The following is a 20,620-nucleotide window of genomic DNA, read 5'->3' as shown; positions in this document are numbered from 1 at the left end:
TTGGCACTTTGCTGACTCAGAGATTGTATAGTGCATGCCTTGGTGAACTTGAAGACTCTCCTGCTTAGTGTTTTATTCTTCATCTGGATTCTAGGGCTCGGTTCCATTTGGCCCACTGGCCCCTGGTCTGTTGTACAGTCTGTTCGCTGACCTTGCTGTTGCAAGTTTGCCTTTGTCTCCAATCACTTTTATGTTAGACATGGATGTTAGCCTCCAGCATTGATGTGAATCCACATCAATGTTTAGAAGATGGCAATGGTTTAATGACCAAACCACACATTAGAAAATGAAGAAATGAAAATGTTTTGGTCCATCTTGGACCATTATCAAGTCATATGCTGGCAATGGTTTGGATAACACTTCAATGCATATCTTTTTGTTCTGGGGCTTTGCAATTTGGTTACACTTGAACAGTGTGCTGGTAGTTCACTGCTTAATCTGAGAACACTCAAGCCATTCTCTTCAGTTGTGGCATTGGTCACTAACCATGGCCTCTATGTATTTTTTATTTCCAATGGAAATATAAAATGAGCTCACAATGTCCTCTAATTTTTGTCTCATTTCAGTGGAGTAGGATGTGGATGTGGTCTTCTTTCTTTGGATTTGCAAGATCTTTGGCTGGACCTGAGTGACCTTTTAACCTCTGCAAGGAACTGCTAGTTTCTGGTATAAGTGGCTTCATTCCCCAGCAGGAAAGTATTTGCATTGGATACAATGCATGTTGACTGAAGTTGGTGGGAGACAATCCATTTCCTCCAGTCCAGATATTGCTCTCTGAGCTAGGCAAGTTTAAGGGATTTATGTATCATGTCATTTTTTTTAGCTTCTATGTGGTTAGTTTAGCCATGGATATCAGCCTTCCTCTCTCATTTTCCTCAACCTATGCCTTTCCCATATTTTTATCTGACTCAAATGATCAACATTTGAAATTACTGGTACATGGTGTCATCATATTTTCTTACATCTGTATATTAGGCAGGTGGCAGATCTTCTGATTGCTCATTTACAAGTCTTTTCACTGCTCGCATGAGGTGGCTGCCTTCATCTTTGCTGTGCTAGTCATGCCAAACAATCTCTTCTTATGGATTGCCTCTTTTAGAGCCTCTCTCTTTTGGGCATTTAGTGAACCATGCTTCTGCACCATTTCTCAATCACAGGTCAGCTTTTTATCAGCCTCCTTGTCTTCATTTAGACCCTGTGTGGTTTGCCCATTTACCTTTTGTTCTCTCCTCAGTTCTAAATGTGCCCCATCTCTTAAGAGCATTACCCCTCTGGCAGTTTTTGTTGACTCTTGCTTCCGCTAATAGGGCAGGTGGACTACATGCTTAACGGCAGTGGCTGGAGTCCTTGGTATCTTATTTCAAGAATGATTTGAGCACTTAGTTGTTGTCTTCCTTCCTGGTAAAGACTGAGTACCTTGCTATAATAATAATAATAATAATAATAATAATAATAATAATAATAATAATAATAATATTTATTTAGGGAAAATACATACATACAAAATGAGATAAAAGAAGAATATTGGATTTCTAAGTAGGGCAAGAATATACTATGCCTAAAGCCACGAATACACAGCGTTTTGGGCATAGATCGGGCTATATGTTGTGGCCCAATTGCCCTTCAGGTTTGATTTGTTTTATCTGTCTATTCACCATACTTTGTGCCTTGGGCTTGCTTTACAGCTGTAGCTCTGTGCCTATCATGTTTGTTGCATCTCTGTTTCCTGTTACCTTTTGGATTTGCGACTACCCATCACACGTGTGTTGCCTTGAGTCAGGTGTCGTCTGAGTGATGCCTCCAGTCCACCCCTCTGTGAATGCCTCTGTGCCCTATCTGGTTCTTGCTGCTTCCTTGGCTAAATCCTGTTTACATTCTTGGCATTTCATAGTTTTAACCCTTGAATAGTTGGCTGAGGGAAGCAACTAATGGGGCCATGCTTAGCAATAAGGTGTTAAGGAGAAAGAAGCACTCCTTTCTCAGTGACACTTTGGTTACTCTCTGTTCCTACCTTATGGGTACCATCTTCCCAAAGTACACTTGTGTGGACTAAGTCTCTTTTCTTGATGTGGTTGTACTAGCTAGTACTGTACTGATACCTGGCAATCAGTGTAGTGGGTAGTTTGCTATTTATGTATTTTTAGTATGATACTGGCTATTTTTGTGATTGAAATGATAATTAGAATTTTGAAGGGGGGTTTTGAGTGGTTTGACATGTGCTTTAGAGTCTTAGTGAACAGTTTTTATTGGTGGTGGTGGACTGAGGTATCCTTCAACTGTGCTACTTTCCACTGTATAATGGGACTTAGTCAATCTGAAATTTTAATTGTGTTTGTGGGGATAAAAGTTGGCCAAAGTGTTGTAGCCTAGCAGTGACTTGGGTGGACCCATAGCCTTAACTGAGTGGATCAACTGAGATTCTGTTCTGAAAGAAGTGTGTCATTCCTCTCTGTATCCTATTATTTGCATGGTTTCAAATGAATATAAAGAAAATATTTACATTAAGATCAGGTAAGTATTAAATACAATAAGGATGCAGAGATGATACTGTACATTAAAAATAGTACATAATTTATATATTTGATGTAGACAATAATATATGGATGTTGAATACCAAATTGCCTGCAGGTCACAGCTGTGGGTATATGAGTACAGTACTGTACATTAGATATTTTTGTGTATATAGCAATGAGTAAATGGAGTGGCAGTTGTTGAGCACTTTGCCCACTTTCATCATGAGTGTCTTTCAAAATATTACATTAGGACTTAAAAAAAAAATAACTTGCATGAGGGTCCACAGAGGATGAACAATTGGATCACCTTCGTCGTCGCTTGGAGGAGACGGAGAAGGCAATGGAGCGCCTCATGTGTCAGATGGGCTCAGTGACAGACAAGCTGACGGCCGCTAAGATCACCGAGGTTCTCTCCCAGGCACAAGCCCAGGCAAAGATCCTCAAGGTCAGGCCCTAGAATTAAGATGGTTTGGAGTCTTAACTCTCCTTGGGATCATGACAATGTTGGAACTCTCAACGTTGTCCAATTTTACTTCTTTCATTGAATAAAAAAGAAATAAGCTTGTAAACAGGAAGCTTTTAATTCATTTAAAGCTGTGTAGATGAATTGTTAGTCTACACACATATTCTACATTTGACAAAATGCAGATGGACACTCACTAAAATGTTCTCAGTGACCATAATAGTGGGAAAAATTTATCTAGCCAATTATTATCTAAAGTGATCCCAGTGAAGGTTAAGATGACAATGGAGACCAAGGAAGATTTGTCATTGTGAAGTCAGACAAGTTACGATAGTTAGATTTTTTCTACAATGTAACCCACTTTCTTCTACAATATAACAGTGTTTATATTGTTTAGTACACTTCTATTGCCATATGAGGTATTGAAGATATTGTAAGTTATTATATAGTTTTGTTTTAATTCAGTCTGTTTTTGAGGTATTCATATTTTTAAGAAATAAGGGTTGGTTGAATTTTTCTCTAATGAAAATATGCAAAATGCTTTACTTTGACATTATTATGGCAAATCTTCCACTGGTCTCTGTGATTTACTTGTAATGTTTTTGTGCATTATTGAGTAGATGCTAACACTACTGTCCTTCTCCTTACCCCTGCCACCTCATCCACCACCACGATGTTCCTTACCACTGCCACACACATTTATACTCCTCACAACCACCACCACCACCACCACATTCCTTACCACTGCTACACATGTATAAACTGGCATCACCATCACGTTTCTAAACAAATAAATGTGACAACCCATAATGGCTATTAAAATTACTGTCAGTTTCCACTGCAATATCTGGCATATTGGCAGAGCTTGACCAATTCTCTCATGAACTTGAAACACGACAGAAGAAAAAAGAAGAAGAGCTAGCAAAGATGGAGAAAGAAGAAGAGGAAAGAAAAAGAAGTGAAACAGCATTCAAAGAATGCCAGACAACTGTTAGCACGTCAGAAAGTGTCTTGTCTTCGGAAGCTACTTCCTCTTCAGGTCATACTAACAAAACTCAAAACTCTTTCTCGCCTCCCTTGCTAAATGGTGTCATACCACTTGGGTTTACAGATATTTCTGCAAAAAATGCTGTAAACATGAGCAAAAGTATTTCTACAGTTTCAAAAAACACTCTGAATTCATATACAAATATAGCTTCTAACCCTGTCACTGTGAATGCAAGTTGCTGTCACTCATCTGCACACTCCACCAATACTGTATCTTCCTCACATGCATCCCACATGAACTCATCTTCCAAAAAGCACCCTGACAACCCCTCCTCTACAGCCAGTATTCCTGCAAGCACTAACAGACACACCAGAAGGAAGGGTAAAAGGACTTCAAGTACCTGCTCTTCTGCCTGCACTAATAACAAAGTGCCAGCTCCCTCCAGTAGAGCAGTAAGTGCTGCCTGCATTATCATAAGCTATTCATAAAGCATTCATAAAATCTTCAGTATTGCCATATTGGACATAAAATACATCATTATTTATGTTGAATTTGCATAATATTTACTGTAGCATTGGTTATTGACCACATGAACTCAACTTCTCTTAGGTCTGTTAGCTAATACATGGAAATGCATTGAACTCTTATATAATTTTTCTGAGCACATACAGTGTCTTTATATAAGTTAATTTATAATATTTTTGTTAATTTAATAAAATATAAGGCTTTGAATCAATATGAAAGGCATAGCAATTACAGTTGCTCCATAAAGTAAGAATCCTCTGTGTCACAGACAAGATTCACAAGTAGTCAGGCAGGACAACATTCAGAAACTGTTGTCGTAGAGATCTTTTCAAACATCCCTGCAAAGGGATGGGATAAGAGGCTAGGAAGATACTAGAGAAAGCTCAATCCAGCCAAAAATAACATGTCAAAAATACAACCATAAAAATTTTAAAGACACACAGCCACCCACTCACCAGTAGGTGGCAGCACTGGCACTTGCCCAGAATTCCCAATGTGAGCTTGATGCTGACATCTAGCTGGAGGGTCTCCTGAAATGTCAATGTACATGAGACAATTTTTGAGGTACTGTATTAGTCTTAACTAAAACAACCAAGGAAAAGAAATAATCACATGGTCCACTAAGGTCTTCAGCATATGCAGGGATCAGGAACAGTATCTTGGCCATATCTTATTATCTTATTAGCAGAGGAAAGAGTGAACCTTTTAATAGACACAAAGTTAGAAAAACTTATCGAAAGTTTTTGTCGATATTATTTTTTTCCAAAATCTATGCATATTTCAGTGATAGGAAAATTCATCTTGTGTACGGTACTCAGAATTATTTGGTCAAGTAGAAAACGATATATTGTAATATTAAATAGTCACATATTGTCATATTCGTATACTGTAGTCATATTCGGGAATATGATTACAGTATAAAGTGTTTGTGCTGTACAGGTATTCATACTAATTTAATAAAGCCACTGATCATAATCAGCATTTCGGGGAGATCTTAAGATTATTATTTCTGTGAGTAGCCCCTGTAATAACTCCCCAAGCTAAGCACTAGTCCAGCTGTGCCTCAGGAAGGTGAGCTTAGGCATCTAAAACCCATTTTTGCCTACAGGAAGACAATACCAAAATCTGGTTTACTTCACTGCATGAGACATACACCAAAACTGAGATAAAACACTACTATAAAGTATAAGTGTAATAAAACAAGCAACTACTAGAAGAAAAGTAGGTAGTTAAAGGTAATAAGGCAAATGTACTTTGTGCAGTGTAAACACACCAAACGGTGTAGTGCTTGACCACCATCGGGGTTGCTGGAGGAATGTTTGGCTGCGCTTTAACCCACTTTGGAGTTTTGCTCCTAAGGTTTTGTGGCCCAAAATTAATGTATTCTTAAACTCTAAACCCATAATTGGGTGGATTCCTACTCTGCTTCCATTTGGCAGTACATGTACTGTGTTGTAAATATACAGTATATTGTATAAGCAACATTTTGGTGCAACACATAAATATGTATCAATAATAAATCAGGATCATCTTGTTTTGATTCTTTTGTTAAATTAATGTATTATTGGGGTTGTGGTAAGTAGATGCTGCTACTAATAATCACTATTTAGTAAGGATAAAGTACAATATGGGATCCCTACAAGCATTGGGTCTTAATTTATTCATCTCAAGCACTTGCTGTTTCTGATCATTCTTAGGCATTCAGTATTGCCATTATAATGGTTTTCATATATAATGTCCATTAGCTAATCCTTGGTGTCCATGCAAATATTAACTAGTGTAGTATTTGATGTTTGACTTATAAATTGTCAGTCTTGACACTGTCTATTGAGAACATAAATATTTTTAGGTATAAAAACCCATCTTTGAAGTTCAATACAGCTTAAAGTTTTCTGCAGCACTCATTGTAATTTTGGAGTCCTTATGAATGCTTTACATTGCACATTCTCAATGTAGCACTGAAAAGCATTCATATGAAACCCTGTGTGGCTTAAGAAACCCAGTATTCCATAAACCCATAACTCACCTTCACGGAGTATTCGCAAGCATTCCAATGCAGCCTTGAAACAGTCTTTGGGCAGCACTGTGAGACCTCAGCACAGTCCCCTTGACTGGCTGCCTCTCTCCACAGATAGGCCTGGACAGTGTGATGGAGTCTGCTGCTGCTGCTGCTGCCACCACCAATAAAAAGGTTCCACTCATTAGTGCTTTGCTGCTTATTCTTGCCACTGCATGAATTTATTATACATTTTTAGTTTGTATTTTTAGTGTGATGTGCTCTTTCCATTTGTCTGTCATGTTTGTTCTGCATCTTATGCATAACGGATACTATTAATCATATCTTCTAAATGTTTAAAAATTTTCAGATATCAAAATATAATGTTCACATATTGGTGCATACAATGCAATATGTGATTGAGATATGTGAAGCCTGTTATTAGTATGGAAAGATAAGAAGGTTATTATTATTATTATTGCAATATGCAAAGGCTTACAGTATGCACACATCTTCAGGCAAGACTGTGTTGCAAGCGGGCAGTAATATATATTAGCTGCTGTAAATATCTCCAATGACTTGTATCAACTGTGACTGCTTTCATTGTATGGTACTAATGGTTAGACTCTGCATTAAGGGATGAAAAAACATGCAATCGCTATAAAAAGTATGAGACAGGATTTTTTTTTAGGCTTTTGCAGACTGTACATATACTGTATGACTGTACATAATACTGTACATATAATTTTTAATAACTTTCCTCTACTACAGTATGGTCTTGTAAGGATATGTATAACAAGGTTGCAAACTGGATAATACCAGTATCTAGGCTCCATCTCCAAAAGATGTTGAGGGCCTGTGATAGTGGTTTTTTGCAATTCTTGATAAATATGGAATTCCAGGAGTCAGACCTTTTCCCCTAAATAAACATTATCATTATCATTAACATATTATGAGAACCTTTTGTGCAAATGTACCTAATGTCATTTGGATGCTTTTAAAATATATTCTCCTTGTAATAATATCTGGGACAGTACTGTATTTGGTATATGAGTGTAAATATGAATTTTGATAATATGGAACCTATAAACTTAATTATTATATGCTGTTTAGAAATGGCTATTTATTTATAGTATACTAAATACAAAAGAGTCAATGTTGATTAATTTTTCTACTTGGCATAGCTGGTAGAAGAAATATTAATTAATATGTTTTATTTTTGGGACAGGAAGCTTGTGTATATATATATACACAAATATATACTTTAGTATTGAGATCCTCCATGGTCAAATTACAGACCCTCCCTACAATATAACCCCACCACAGTTGCCTAACTCCTGGGTACCTATTTAATACTAGATGAACAGAGACATTAGGTGAAAGGAAACGTTCCTAGCCATTTCTGTCCACCCAGGAATCAAACCTGAGATCCCTGATTAGAGTTGGGAACGAAGTCAGTTTAGTTTAGTTCATTTATTATGCACCCCATACCCATCTTGTGGGCGGTAGTGGAAAGGGTTACAGAGGCACATAATGGGCTCAGGGACTGAACCCCACAATTTATTTAGCTAAGCAAGTTACAATCTTGATGAGCTAGTTACAAAATTCAATATAAGTCGTCACATCAACAATGGGTTCGAGATCGACCTAGTCAACTGTTCCTAATTAGATTTCTTTCGTTATGTCATTGCTCTAATTTTCAAAGTGATACTAAATTTAATAAGAAATAAAACTTTTGAATCTAGATGTAAAGTTCCATCCTGAACATGTCACTTAGGGTCTACACTTTATTATAGACTGTGGGTTGGTTGGTGTAGTCGTCGTTGATCTTCCTCTACGGACAACCCAACCCACAACTCGGTAGAGTGCTTATACTAGGAGATCACCCTTGGCGCTTCTGGCTCTTGGAGAGGGGCTCAACGTCACACGTTCAGGGGATGCGGCTCCAACACTTAGCCTCGTCGTCACGTGCACACACCCACTCGAGCCGCTGTGACTCCCCACTCTCTCCTTATGAGATATGATCTCCTCAATCCCCCTATGACTTACTAGTATTACCTCCTACCCTGTCCACAGCAGTGGTTCATGGTTCTTTCTCTCTCTCTCTCTCTCCTTCTTTACTACCTCCTGGGAAGCCTCACTAGGACAAGGGCAAACACCAGCAAATTGTGACACATTTACTGGACAAAGCACATACACGATACATACACACATATAATAATAATGAATCCTATACTCTATAATATCACAATCAGGTTGCACTCCAATACCATCAGAACTCTATTATCAGCTTATCAAGGTATCCTATCTCCTGGTTCACCACCTGATACTATTAACCTCCTCAAGTTGATCAAGCCTACACACTGTTGCACCATCAGCAAGATAACATATATATATAGAAAATCAGCATTTGAATGCAATAACATATATCAGTATAAATGTTCATTGATACTTCAGTATAAAAAAACTCCTTGACGCAAGAATGCCAACAGTCACTCACCTCTCACTGCGTCTTGCACGCTAATGACAACCAAACACTATCAACTCCCTACTAGTAATCCACCAGAACTTCCCCTTCCACCTCTGGAAGTTCACAACCCTAATATCCTTAGGTTCTTCCAGGCTTCACTACCAGGATCCTCTGCAGCTCCTCCCGGCTGCTATCATGAAGTTTCCTTGTGCAACTACGGTGCTTCACCCTTCTGTTAGGTTCTTCCACAGCTCTCTTGGCTGCTGCACCACCTCTACAGAAGCACGTGACACTCCTCTTCACTGCTGCTTCTCCTCACAGCTCGAGGTCCTCTGCTCCACTACCTTTGGAGTCTCATCAATTACTTCATCTGCTGGCTTCGAAGTTCTCAGCAACTTCTTCCCCAAAGACAAACCTGCAACCCATCGACGTTCCAATAAAATGTTCCCCTTTAACACATAAACAAAAATAACCACACAATATGCTTGCCTCAAACCTCTATCTGTTCTCTACATACAGTGAGAGTGGACTCCCCCGTTTTGGGCGGGTCCATACTCCACCTCGCCTGGCGGCGGCGTCCTCACTCGCTGGGAGGGTCTTCCTCCATCCGGAGCCGGCTCCCTCAGTCGTCCGCCAGCGCTCAGAGGGGGAGGACGTCGCTCCGTGTTCCTCCCTCTCCACTCTCTTATTTCAGGCTTTCTGCCTTATTAAAACATGTCTAACTTATAAATAAACATCGCTACTGTCGCTGGGCACACGACCAACTACAAACAATCACTATGAACTGGCGTTTATCGTGCTTACCACAGATTAATTGGTCGAGGGCGCTTTTCCTCTGACGGCGTCTGGTCAGGGCGCTCCACACAGCCCACAATAATGCTTCTGGGCGATTTAATATCTGCTCGTCGACCAGGACTTGAGACCACAACGTTCCCAGCTCGATTCCACAGCTGGTACGTCTGCACACTTCTCTTCTCTTAGAGATATATCACTAGGGGTTCCCTTCTGACGGGAGCTCAAACGGAGCGCGGCTTCCCCCTGCGATGTCTGGCACTCAAGTGAGGTCAAGGTCCTCCGGAAGCGAGCCTCACGCCTCCAGCAAAATGTCCACATCTCCTAGCCAGTCATTTATCTATTTCCTTACTTACTGCCCATAATCTTAAATTGTTTTACATATCCAACCAGCCATTTTTCATATGGGTTATCACCGCAATATTCGCTAGACCTTCCAGTTAGGTCAGGCTTGCTGAATAACTCTCAAGAAGGGAGACTCGTTTCTCCTGTAGGCTGAGATCATAACACTCCCCTCCCCTTATTTTTGAGAGTTATTCCAGTGGCAAAGCTCGGGATAATACATCCGCCACTAGACTGTCTCTTTCTTCAACCGATTGATTCGAACGGTTGATCTGCTTACGTACCCCCTTAGGAGTCTACAATTAGTTCGTTGCTCCTTGCAACATCCGGCTCACAACTCTCCAGGAACATGATCTTCTCATAAACGATCTGACTTATCTGACACCTCTTAGCTAGGCTGTCCTCCGTGGACGCCTGCACTCTATCGGTCCACTCTACTTACTGTCTCCACCCTCCGTTTCCTCGTCTTCTCTTCACGTCCAGAGTCAGACATCTACTGTCTGTACCTCCTCTGTCGTCTTCACTCTTCCATCTACTGCCATTATACTTTCGTCTCCTGTCATCATACTTCACTCCATCGTCTTCACCGACGCTCCTCCTTTTCGTCTCCTCATTTATCTGAGACCTCATCCTGTTCGACTCCCACCGAGTCCTCGGCTTTCTTCTACTCCTCCATGCTTGTATCCTCATCCTCTTCTCACACTTCTCACCTCTGTACCACTCCATTTCTTCTCCTTCAATTCTTCTTCGTTCCCTAAAAGTTTCTTCGGGCATTATACTACATCCAACAGCACTCGACCATACATGTCGCTTTGCCTCTCCCAAAGTGCTCGTAAGCATCTCTCCACACATACTGTCTCTTCTCCTTTCATTTTCTCGGCTATTACTCTTCTTCACTATCTCTCCTTCACGTTTTCTGTGGAACATGTTGACTCCTGACATCTCCCACAACCTAACTCCATTATCCATATGCCTCTGTGCTCGTGGACCACTTGACGCTCTACTCTCGTCTTCAGTCTGTCCACATCTTTCCTCATTCCTACTCAGCACAGTTGCGTTCACCTTCCGACCCTTAATTTCAGCAGTCTGGGCTCTACTCAGGTCAACTCTCTTCACAGTATTCTTCTTCGGCTGGGCCATCTTCACTTTTGACCTCACCGAGACTTCATTTTCCTGGGCTGGCCCTTCATCAAACAGCCACGCTATATCTACGTCGATATCTTCCACCGGCTGAATCGACACTGTCTCACCTTCTCCAGTGTCTTCCTCGTCGGCCACCTCTGTCTTCATCACTACCGAGACAGGGTTTTCAATGGCTTGGCGGTCTCCTGACTCATCTCCTCGGATGTCAGTCAGGTTCACACTCTCAGGTGTCCCACCCGTGCCATGGCCTTCTGGGCACTCCTCTGGCACAGTCTCCGCCATGACTCTTGGCAACACCTTTGTCCCGCACAAGTCATTCCCCAGGATCACTTGGACTCCTGGAACAGGTATGTCGGGGCACACTCCCAACATCACCTCTGCCGACACATATTCCGACCTTAGCTGGACAGTACAAACGGGCATGTCACTCTCAGACAATAACCCATATACTTTCATCTTACTCCTGCCAGCTAACCGTCGATCATTCCCAATCAGGCTTCTCGCAATCAAGCTCTGATTAGCTCCGGTATCTCTTAAGATACCAACTTCTACCTCAGGTTGGCCTCTTATACTGATCCAACCTTTGCTCATGAACGGCCTATACCTCTCGTTCACTAAGTTCGCTCTCTGTGGTTTGTCTTCGAACACATTAGTATATTTACCTCGGGGGTCACACATGGCCAGGGTCACAACTCTCTTGCCCTGCCGACAATCTCGCATCACGTGACCCAATCCGTTACAATTGTAACATCTCATCTGGGAAAAGTCTCTTCTATATGTACCAGAGTAGCTCTGACTCTGCCCACTCGTATTGGAGTTCCTCGGGCCAGACGTACTACTCATACTCTGTGGAGCTTTACTGGACTCTTGATTTCCTGGATAACGATTAGTTTCTCGTTTAGCTCCTCCATCTTCACTTTCAGACGAAGTGCGCGACCTACTCTTCTGAGTTTTAGGGTACTTACTTTTATCTGCCCATTTATCAAAATTTTTCTCATCCCAGACTCTTCTGGGCCTCTCGTAATTTCTTCCTCCCCAGACTCCATTGGGTCTGCCATTGCTGCGTCTCGCCTCGCTTCTCACTCTGTTCTCCCTCAAGCTATTGTATGCTTCAGTAATCATATCCGCCCTATCTGCGGCATCTTTCACCTCCATTATCCCTGCTTCTTGGATCTTGAACTTTGTTTCGGGATGCATCATCTCCAAGAACTTCTCCATGACCATCAGTTGCTTCAGGTCAGCGTAAGACCCAACTCCAGCAGCCTCAATCCACTTCTGGAATCGTCTTTCCAGATCTCTTGCTGTCTCAGCAAACGTACACGCTCCAACTTTCACCATCTCTCTGAAGCGCTTCCTATAAGCTTCTGAGGTTAACTGAAACGAGCGCAATATGCTGCTCTTTACTGTGGCGTAATCCTGGCACTCTTCCAGTGACAATTGGGTGTATGCCTCCCTGGCTGCACCGGTCAATCTTAACTGGACCAGCTGGGCCCATTCCTCCTGTGGCCACTCTTTGATGCTGGCTACTTTCTCAAAATGCTCGAAGAAGCTCTCTGCCTCTTCGGGAACAAACAAGGGAATGTCCTTCTCCCTAACCCTAACATCTGGTGGGTGTGATACCTGGGTGGTGCTCTCTGGCAACCCATGTTCAATCCTTTGCTCAGCCAAGGTTCTATTCGCTTCTATCTGCATTTGTTTTGTTCTCTCTTTTTCTTTTTCGACCTGGGCTTTTTCTTTTTCTTTCTCTTGTTCCAACTCCAGTTCTCTTATTCTGGTTTTCTCTTTTTCTTTCTCCACCTCTAGTCTCGCTCTCTCTACTTCCAGCCTGGTTTTCTCTTTTTCCTTCTCGGCTTCATTTTTCATCTGGAGTTCTAATTTCATCTTTTCCAGCTGGAACTGTCTCTCCTTGTCCTCACGCTGCATCTGGAGCTCTAACTGGAATCTCTCCAAGCTCCTATTCCGGCTACTCCTGCTACTGCGGCTACTCTTGCTGCTCCTACTCGATCCCTGGGATCTCACGTCATCCTGCCCATCATCCTCCTTTCTACTTTCAGCTCCTTCCTGGGCTCCTTGTTCTGCCGCTTCACTTCTGGCTCTCAACTGCCTCAGGATTTCATCCTTCATCCCAGCTACTTTAGATGCTTTCAACCTAATGCCACATTTTTCTGCTATTTGTTTCAATTGATCCCTCGTGCAACCTTCCAAGTCCTCAGGCTTGCCTGACTCCACAAACGTTTGCACCTTATCCATCTTTGTCCTGTGAGTCTTCCCAAGAGAGAGAGTATACACCTGCGGTCACACAGTTTATCTCAGCAGGGGTGTACAAATCCACTCTTGGACAGGGTGTGGGTGTGTCAGTTCACTCTCCCGGACAGGCCCCCAATTTATTATAGACTGTGGGTTGGTTGGTGTAGTCGTCGTTGATCTTCCTCTACGGACAACCCAACCCACAACTCGGTAGAGTGCTTATACTAGGAGATCACCCTTGGCGCTTCTGGCTCTTGGAGAGGGGCTCAACGTCACACGTTCAGGGGATGCGGCTCCAACACTTAGCCTCGTCGTCACGTGCACACACCCACTCGAGCCGCTGTGACTCCCCACTCTCTCCTTATGAGATATGATCTCCTCAATCCCCCTATGACTTACTAGTATTACCTCCTACCCTGTCCACAGCAGTGGTTCATGGTTCTTTCTCTCTCTCTCTCTCCTTCTTTACTACCTCCTGGGAAGCCTCACTAGGACAAGGGCAAACACCAGCAAATTGTGACACATTTACTGGACAAAGCACATACACGATACATACACACATATAATAATAATGAATCCTATACTCTATAATATCACAATCAGGTTGCACTCCAATACCATCAGAACTCTATTATCAGCTTATCAAGGTATCCTATCTCCTGGTTCACCACCTGATACTATTAACCTCCTCAAGTTGATCAAGCCTACACACTGTTGCACCATCAGCAAGATAACATATATATATAGAAAATCAGCATTTGAATGCAATAACATATATCAGTATAAATGTTCATTGATACTTCAGTATAAAAAAACTCCTTGACGCAAGAATGCCAACAGTCACTCACCTCTCACTGCGTCTTGCACGCTAATGACAACCAAACACTATCAACTCCCTACTAGTAATCCACCAGAACTTCCCCTTCCACCTCTGGAAGTTCACAACCCTAATATCCTTAGGTTCTTCCAGGCTTCACTACCAGGATCCTCTGCAGCTCCTCCCGGCTGCTATCATGAAGTTTCCTTGTGCAACTACGGTGCTTCACCCTTCTGTTAGGTTCTTCCACAGCTCTCTTGGCTGCTGCACCACCTCTACAGAAGCACGTGACACTCCTCTTCACTGCTGCTTCTCCTCACAGCTCGAGGTCCTCTGCTCCACTACCTTTGGAGTCTCATCAATTACTTCATCTGCTGGCTTCGAAGTTCTCAGCAACTTCTTCCCCAAAGACAAACCTGCAACCCATCGACGTTCCAATAAAATGTTCCCCTTTAACACATAAACAAAAATAACCACACAATATGCTTGCCTCAAACCTCTATCTGTTCTCTACATACAGTGAGAGTGGACTCCCCCGTTTTGGGCGGGTCCATACTCCACCTCGCCTGGCGGCGGCGTCCTCACTCGCTGGGAGGGTCTTCCTCCATCCGGAGCCGGCTCCCTCAGTCGTCCGCCAGCGCTCAGAGGGGGAGGACGTCGCTCCGTGTTCCTCCCTCTCCACTCTCTTATTTCAGGCTTTCTGCCTTATTAAAACATGTCTAACTTATAAATAAACATCGCTACTGTCGCTGGGCACACGACCAACTACAAACAATCACTATGAACTGGCGTTTATCGTGCTTACCACAGATTAATTGGTCGAGGGCGCTTTTCCTCTGACGGCGTCTGGTCAGGGCGCTCCACACAGCCCACAATAATGCTTCTGGGCGATTTAATATCTGCTCGTCGACCAGGACTTGAGACCACAACGTTCCCAGCTCGATTCCACAGCTGGTACGTCTGCACACTTCTCTTCTCTTAGAGATATATCACTAGGGGTTCCCTTCTGACGGGAGCTCAAACGGAGCGCGGCTTCCCCCTGCGATGTCTGGCACTCAAGTGAGGTCAAGGTCCTCCGGAAGCGAGCCTCACGCCTCCAGCAAAATGTCCACATCTCCTAGCCAGTCATTTATCTATTTCCTTACTTACTGCCCATAATCTTAAATTGTTTTACATATCCAACCAGCCATTTTTCATATGGGTTATCACCGCAATATTCGCTAGACCTTCCAGTTAGGTCAGGCTTGCTGAATAACTCTCAAGAAGGGAGACTCGTTTCTCCTGTAGGCTGAGATCATAACAACTTACATTAGGCAATGGCCTACTTTACCCTGGAAAGGATTAAATACAATCAGATAAGTAGACATTTTGCCCAAAGACAAAAGGTAGACAAATTGACAAAGAGGAATTCCTGAAAGCAGCAACTTCACGAGCAAGAGGACACAGATTCAAGCTGAGGAAACAAAGGTGCCTGAAAGAATATTAGAAGGTTTTCTTTTGCAAACAGAGTGGTAGATGGTTGGAACAAGCTAAGTGAGAAGGTGGTGGAGGCCAAAACGTTAGTAGTTTCAAAGCATTATACGAAAAAGTGCCTAGGACAGACAAGACACCATGAGCGTAGCTCTCATCCTGTAACTACACTTATGTAGTTACCATTGGCCTAGAAAGTAGATGTTGAAATCTCAGCAGAGCCTTGAGTTTTATAGGTAATATCAAGCACATGAGTGCGAGTGAAGGCTGGCTGGATCCCCAGATGACCTGAGTCGGTACCTGGTGGCATGCATGGATACTTTGACTTATGATTGCTTACAATCAGCAAACTACCACTTGCTTTGTTTTACTTCTTTTCTCCCTTTAAATTAAGATTATTGGTTTGTTTTACTATACCTATATTTTCAGGGTGTTTTTTCTTTATTTTTTTTGTCAATCTTTGATCATTGTATTTCCCTCACATCCATCACAGGACTGATCTTGGTGATGGATAGGCCTGTGGAAGTCCATAGGCTTGGTAGTGTTGATACTATGGTACCAAATCCTAATACTTTGAGGGAGCTATTGAGGCCTCGAAGAAAAGGGCATTTCATTAATTTCAATGTTTTATTATGGGCTTTCTTGTATGGAGAGCTTTTTGACTATAGATGTACGAACCTTCTGGAGGTTATTAGATTGTCTTTGCCACTGCCTCTGTCTATATTTATCCTGTCTTGACCTAGTTTATTTAGTTCTATTGAGGGGAAAACAGGACCTTGTATAAGGGAGTAAAAGAGTGCTTCAATTCAGAAAAAGGCTTGAAAGAACTTATAGATTAAGCCAAGAAAACCTTACTGAACCAAATATTATACTGTACAGGTATAAGGTTTCAGCTAAATGCCCTTAATTATTCCCATCGGAGGCAAGAAATCTGTTTACCGTATATATAAAAATATGAAGTTGTGAGATGTAAACCCAGTAATGGAGAGAACCACTGTACTTGATATATACAATATAAAATTTATGGAACTAGAATGCCTGCTTCTGCAAAGCATGTTGAAGATTACATCTATTTGATGTTTTATGTGGTGAAAGTTTTACCCCTCAGCCGAGCTGGCATGCTCATCACTGCATTGTCTTTTCTTTTTCCAAAACAGCATTTGAAAGTTCTTATTAAGTACTGCTTTATTTGATGTTCCTTAATCTAAAAAAGTATTCACCTCTCTTGTAATTATTTCCAAACTGTCTGTAATAGCATGATTTGTACATTGTGAAAACATTTATGCAGATACGTATGTTCTTCACACAAAAGACAAGACCCTAAGCAGACCCTCCCCAACAGCTGCAGTGTGACCCATCATTTGTTCCCACAATGCAGCATGCTTTTTGTATTTGTCAAGTTCAGTATTTTGTTCAGTATCTTTGCCCAAGCTCTTGATACTATAGTGTATAACCCATCTCTAAGATCACGGATGGGTTCAGTATATGAATTTAAAAATGTACTGTTGATAATTAGTTTTGTTAGTTTTTAAAAGTATTAAAATCCAATTTTAAAAGGATTGTTAAGAATGACCACAGCATAAATAATCAGTGTATATAATTAATTACCAGTATGCTTATTTTCTCATTTTCATAATACATTTAGGTAAATTGCTTATTACATAATATAATACTTCACTCTGTAGGGGGACATGAAGCCAGAGTATATTCATACAAGTTAGGCTTTTATTGACCCCCCCCCCCCCCCCCAACAGGGTCAAATTACTGACCCCGCCCAGGATGCAACCCGACAACAAGCTGACCAACTCCTGTGTACCTACTTGGTCCTAGGTGAACAGAGGCATTAGGTGAAAAGAAATATGCCCAACCATTTCTGTCCTGCCCGGGATTCGAACCCGGAATTCTCGATTGTGTGTCGAGAACGAATCCGAATGTACTACCGGGACCCTTTGTTGTTGCAGTAAAGTATTTCAATATTACTATCTGCTGTTCCGTTGCAATTTCTGCTGTTCCATTCAACATGTAATTATTGTCATTTTTCTTCTCTATTTCTGTTCAGTTTATGCTTTTGATCTCAATTAGTTTAAGTCTTAGTTTTTATTTTTTTTATGACATTTTGCCTGAAATGCTGTGCGTATTGCAGTAGTGGCTTTAGGCATAGTATATACTAGCTCTATTTAGAAATCCAACATTCTACTTGTAACTCATTTTGTTTGTATGGACTTTTACCAAAATAAACTATTGTTATTATTACGGTATTATTATTATTATTATTATTATTATTATTATTATTATTATTATTATTATTATTATTATTATTATTATTATTATTATTATTATTATTATTATTGAGAAAATCCTTAGGGGCAGTGTTGAGGGTTCGAACCTATGCGGTGGATGTTTCCACCCACACGCTTCTAGCGACTAGACCACGACGTGGTAATTTTGCAATTAGGATTGCAAAATTGCAGTCATCACTGCTCCTACAGATTTTCTCAATGATGCAGTCACGTTAGTGTGATTACTCTCTGTGTATTATTATTATTATTATTATTATTATTATTATTATTATTATTATTATTATTATTATTATTATTATTATTATTATTTATTATTATTGTTGTACTACTTGTACCATAAATCTTTGATAGGACTCTCCTGGCTAAAATTCTACATAAACTGTGTAAAGTGTAGAGAAGGCCAAATTAAACTTTTGGTGCATATATTAGCAAGATGAAGTCTGCCTAAGGCTTTTTAAACCTTACACTGCTCCATTTGCTATCTGTAGTTTTTACTTGATTTGTTAGCTTTTTTAGTCATACACACCACAATGTAGTATTTTCAAATATTTACACAAACACTTCAAGGGTTGAAGGTCCTCTTATTTTGTCCAGTTTATCCGGGTGTATTTTAAAGTTGGGTGCTGTTCTTTCTTCATTGCTATTGATATACCTACACTGTCCCTAAACTATTATTTCAGTAGGTAAATATTTGGCTTTGATTTACAGAAGAATGTTTCAATAAGTTGCTTTTTAAATAAACACTGTAGTGTTTAGTTAATTTAATTCATTATGTCGGGGGACAAGAAGCCAGAGTGTATTTATACATGTTTTGGTTTTTATCGAGGTTTTAACAGAGGGGCTGTGCATTGTCTGAAAACAGAGTTTGTCATTGGTCTTATAACAGATTTTTGCTGGGTGATGATGGGCTTGATTTTTATAACCCTAATGATCCACTAAGTACTTCTGGTAAGTGTGATAATGAAATGTTAGCACAGTATGGAGCCACACACTATGACCAGATGATGCCAGCAGATGACATCCCCTGACGCAGCAAAATGCCTTCAGTAAACTATGCACATCATTGAGTCTAGTCTTAACACTGCTATTATTATTAAATTTTGATCACTAAATCATGAATATGAATCATTATTCTCACAAGATTATTTCCTAAAGGAACATGAGGTCATATGGCATGATGCGTAGATGCCTGAAATCTCGGTTGTGTACTGTGAATGTCTGCCTCCTGATGTGAACATCATAACTAGAATTGTGTTCACTAATATCTGAACCTTGTATATAGTCTTTATTACAGTCAGGATCATCTATGACACTATCATTGCAAAATAATTTCAGTTACTTATTTTATTCATAATCATTAAGTGGTGGTGGTGTGGCCCTGACTTGCACAGCTGTGCTGCGAGCTGCTGCTGCATGTGCCAGGCTTGGTCACTCTGGCAGTACTGAGGCTTTCACAGCTTTCATATGGGAGGTTGAAATTAAAATTTCACTCAGTGATATTAGGCCATAAAGGGTGGGAAATATGAATAGTAGCTCCCTTAATGTGGCTTCAATCACGTTTTGAATGATTTTCGTAGATGGACGCAATATTAGAAGAAAGATACACACATTAGAAGGAAGAATTGGGGGCCCTTGGGAAAGCCATATTGCATATTTAAAACCAAATTCTATGGTTCTTTTCATTTTGTGATTCCTGGATTTTTGTTAATTAAAATACAGTATAGGAATTTTTTCCTATGAAACTGTTTGCAGGCAAATTCTCTTGATAGTTGTCCTTCATATGTGATGTGAAGGCATGAGCTTTTAAGTCATTTATGGTCATGAATTTTTACATTATTTAGGGATACAAGTATTGAAACCTGTCCTCACTATATGTTCATGCATAATACCAGTATGCTTATTGACAGTATGTTGATTATGTATAAGTGTTTATACAAATAGTAAGTCCACCTTAGAAGTACTGTGATACACCACAATAGTACATTTACCATAACATTCCACCCAAGAGTCTTATACAGACAGGAAATTTGTCCTTCTCACTATTAGGGCAATTTTGGTAAGTCATATAGAACAACAGTTTAAATAATAGTTTATAAATTTACAATAGGTCTTATTTTCATAGCCTTAAGGATTAGGTTTACAAAAATATATATTGTACATGACTTTACTAATATCTTTGAAATTGAATATTGGTCCAACAAAACTAGGATTTACACAACAAGTACATATACTATGTCATTCACAATATCACTATTGGACTTTCATACACTTCAAGAGTGTTCTTGACTGGATCTAGTCCACTGCTATATCAACATTACAAAGTGAAAATGCCAATGGTAGGTGAACCAGTATTAACAGGAAACATGATAGAGAATGATTCTAGGCATGAACTTAACATAATATACACAATTCCACTTACCACTGGGACATTTAACTACATATAAATCCTGCTTTTATACTGTAATATAATAGCACAACAATACAGCAACTAGTCACTTCACTTAGCTACATGTGGGATGATCCTCCGACTTGTGGTTAGTGCCATCGGGATGAC

The 20,620-nt window shown here is 40.6% G+C and overlaps 2 protein-coding genes across 2 annotated transcripts in view; one reads left to right on the top strand and one right to left on the bottom strand.

The window, feature by feature from the left end:
* RIC-3 (RIC3 acetylcholine receptor chaperone) overlaps positions 1 to 20,620 on the top strand; it is a 109,519-nt gene that overhangs the window by 72,739 nt on the left and 16,160 nt on the right. Inside the window, exons 11-12 of the mRNA XM_069332036.1 lie at positions 2,801 to 2,958; positions 3,877 to 4,416. Coding sequence (XP_069188137.1) covers positions 2,801 to 2,958; positions 3,877 to 4,416 — 698 coding nt within the window. The remainder of the gene's footprint in view (positions 1 to 2,800; positions 2,959 to 3,876; positions 4,417 to 20,620) is intronic.
* Positions 10,319 to 15,266, bottom strand: LOC138369280 (uncharacterized). The gene is made up of 2 exons (XM_069332324.1): positions 15,102 to 15,266; positions 10,319 to 14,712 (listed from the first exon to the last, which is right to left on the bottom strand). The coding sequence occupies exon 2, from the start codon at positions 13,480 to 13,482 to the stop codon at positions 10,528 to 10,530; it is 2,955 nt and encodes a 984-aa protein (XP_069188425.1). The 5' UTR covers positions 13,483 to 14,712; positions 15,102 to 15,266; the 3' UTR covers positions 10,319 to 10,527.

Source organism: Procambarus clarkii, chromosome 27 (assembly GCF_040958095.1).
Source record: "Procambarus clarkii isolate CNS0578487 chromosome 27, FALCON_Pclarkii_2.0, whole genome shotgun sequence".
NCBI classification, from domain to species: Eukaryota; Metazoa; Arthropoda; class Malacostraca; order Decapoda; family Cambaridae; genus Procambarus; species Procambarus clarkii.
The sequence above is the reverse complement of the archived record's forward strand: the minus strand, read 5'-3'. Positions and strand labels throughout refer to the sequence as shown.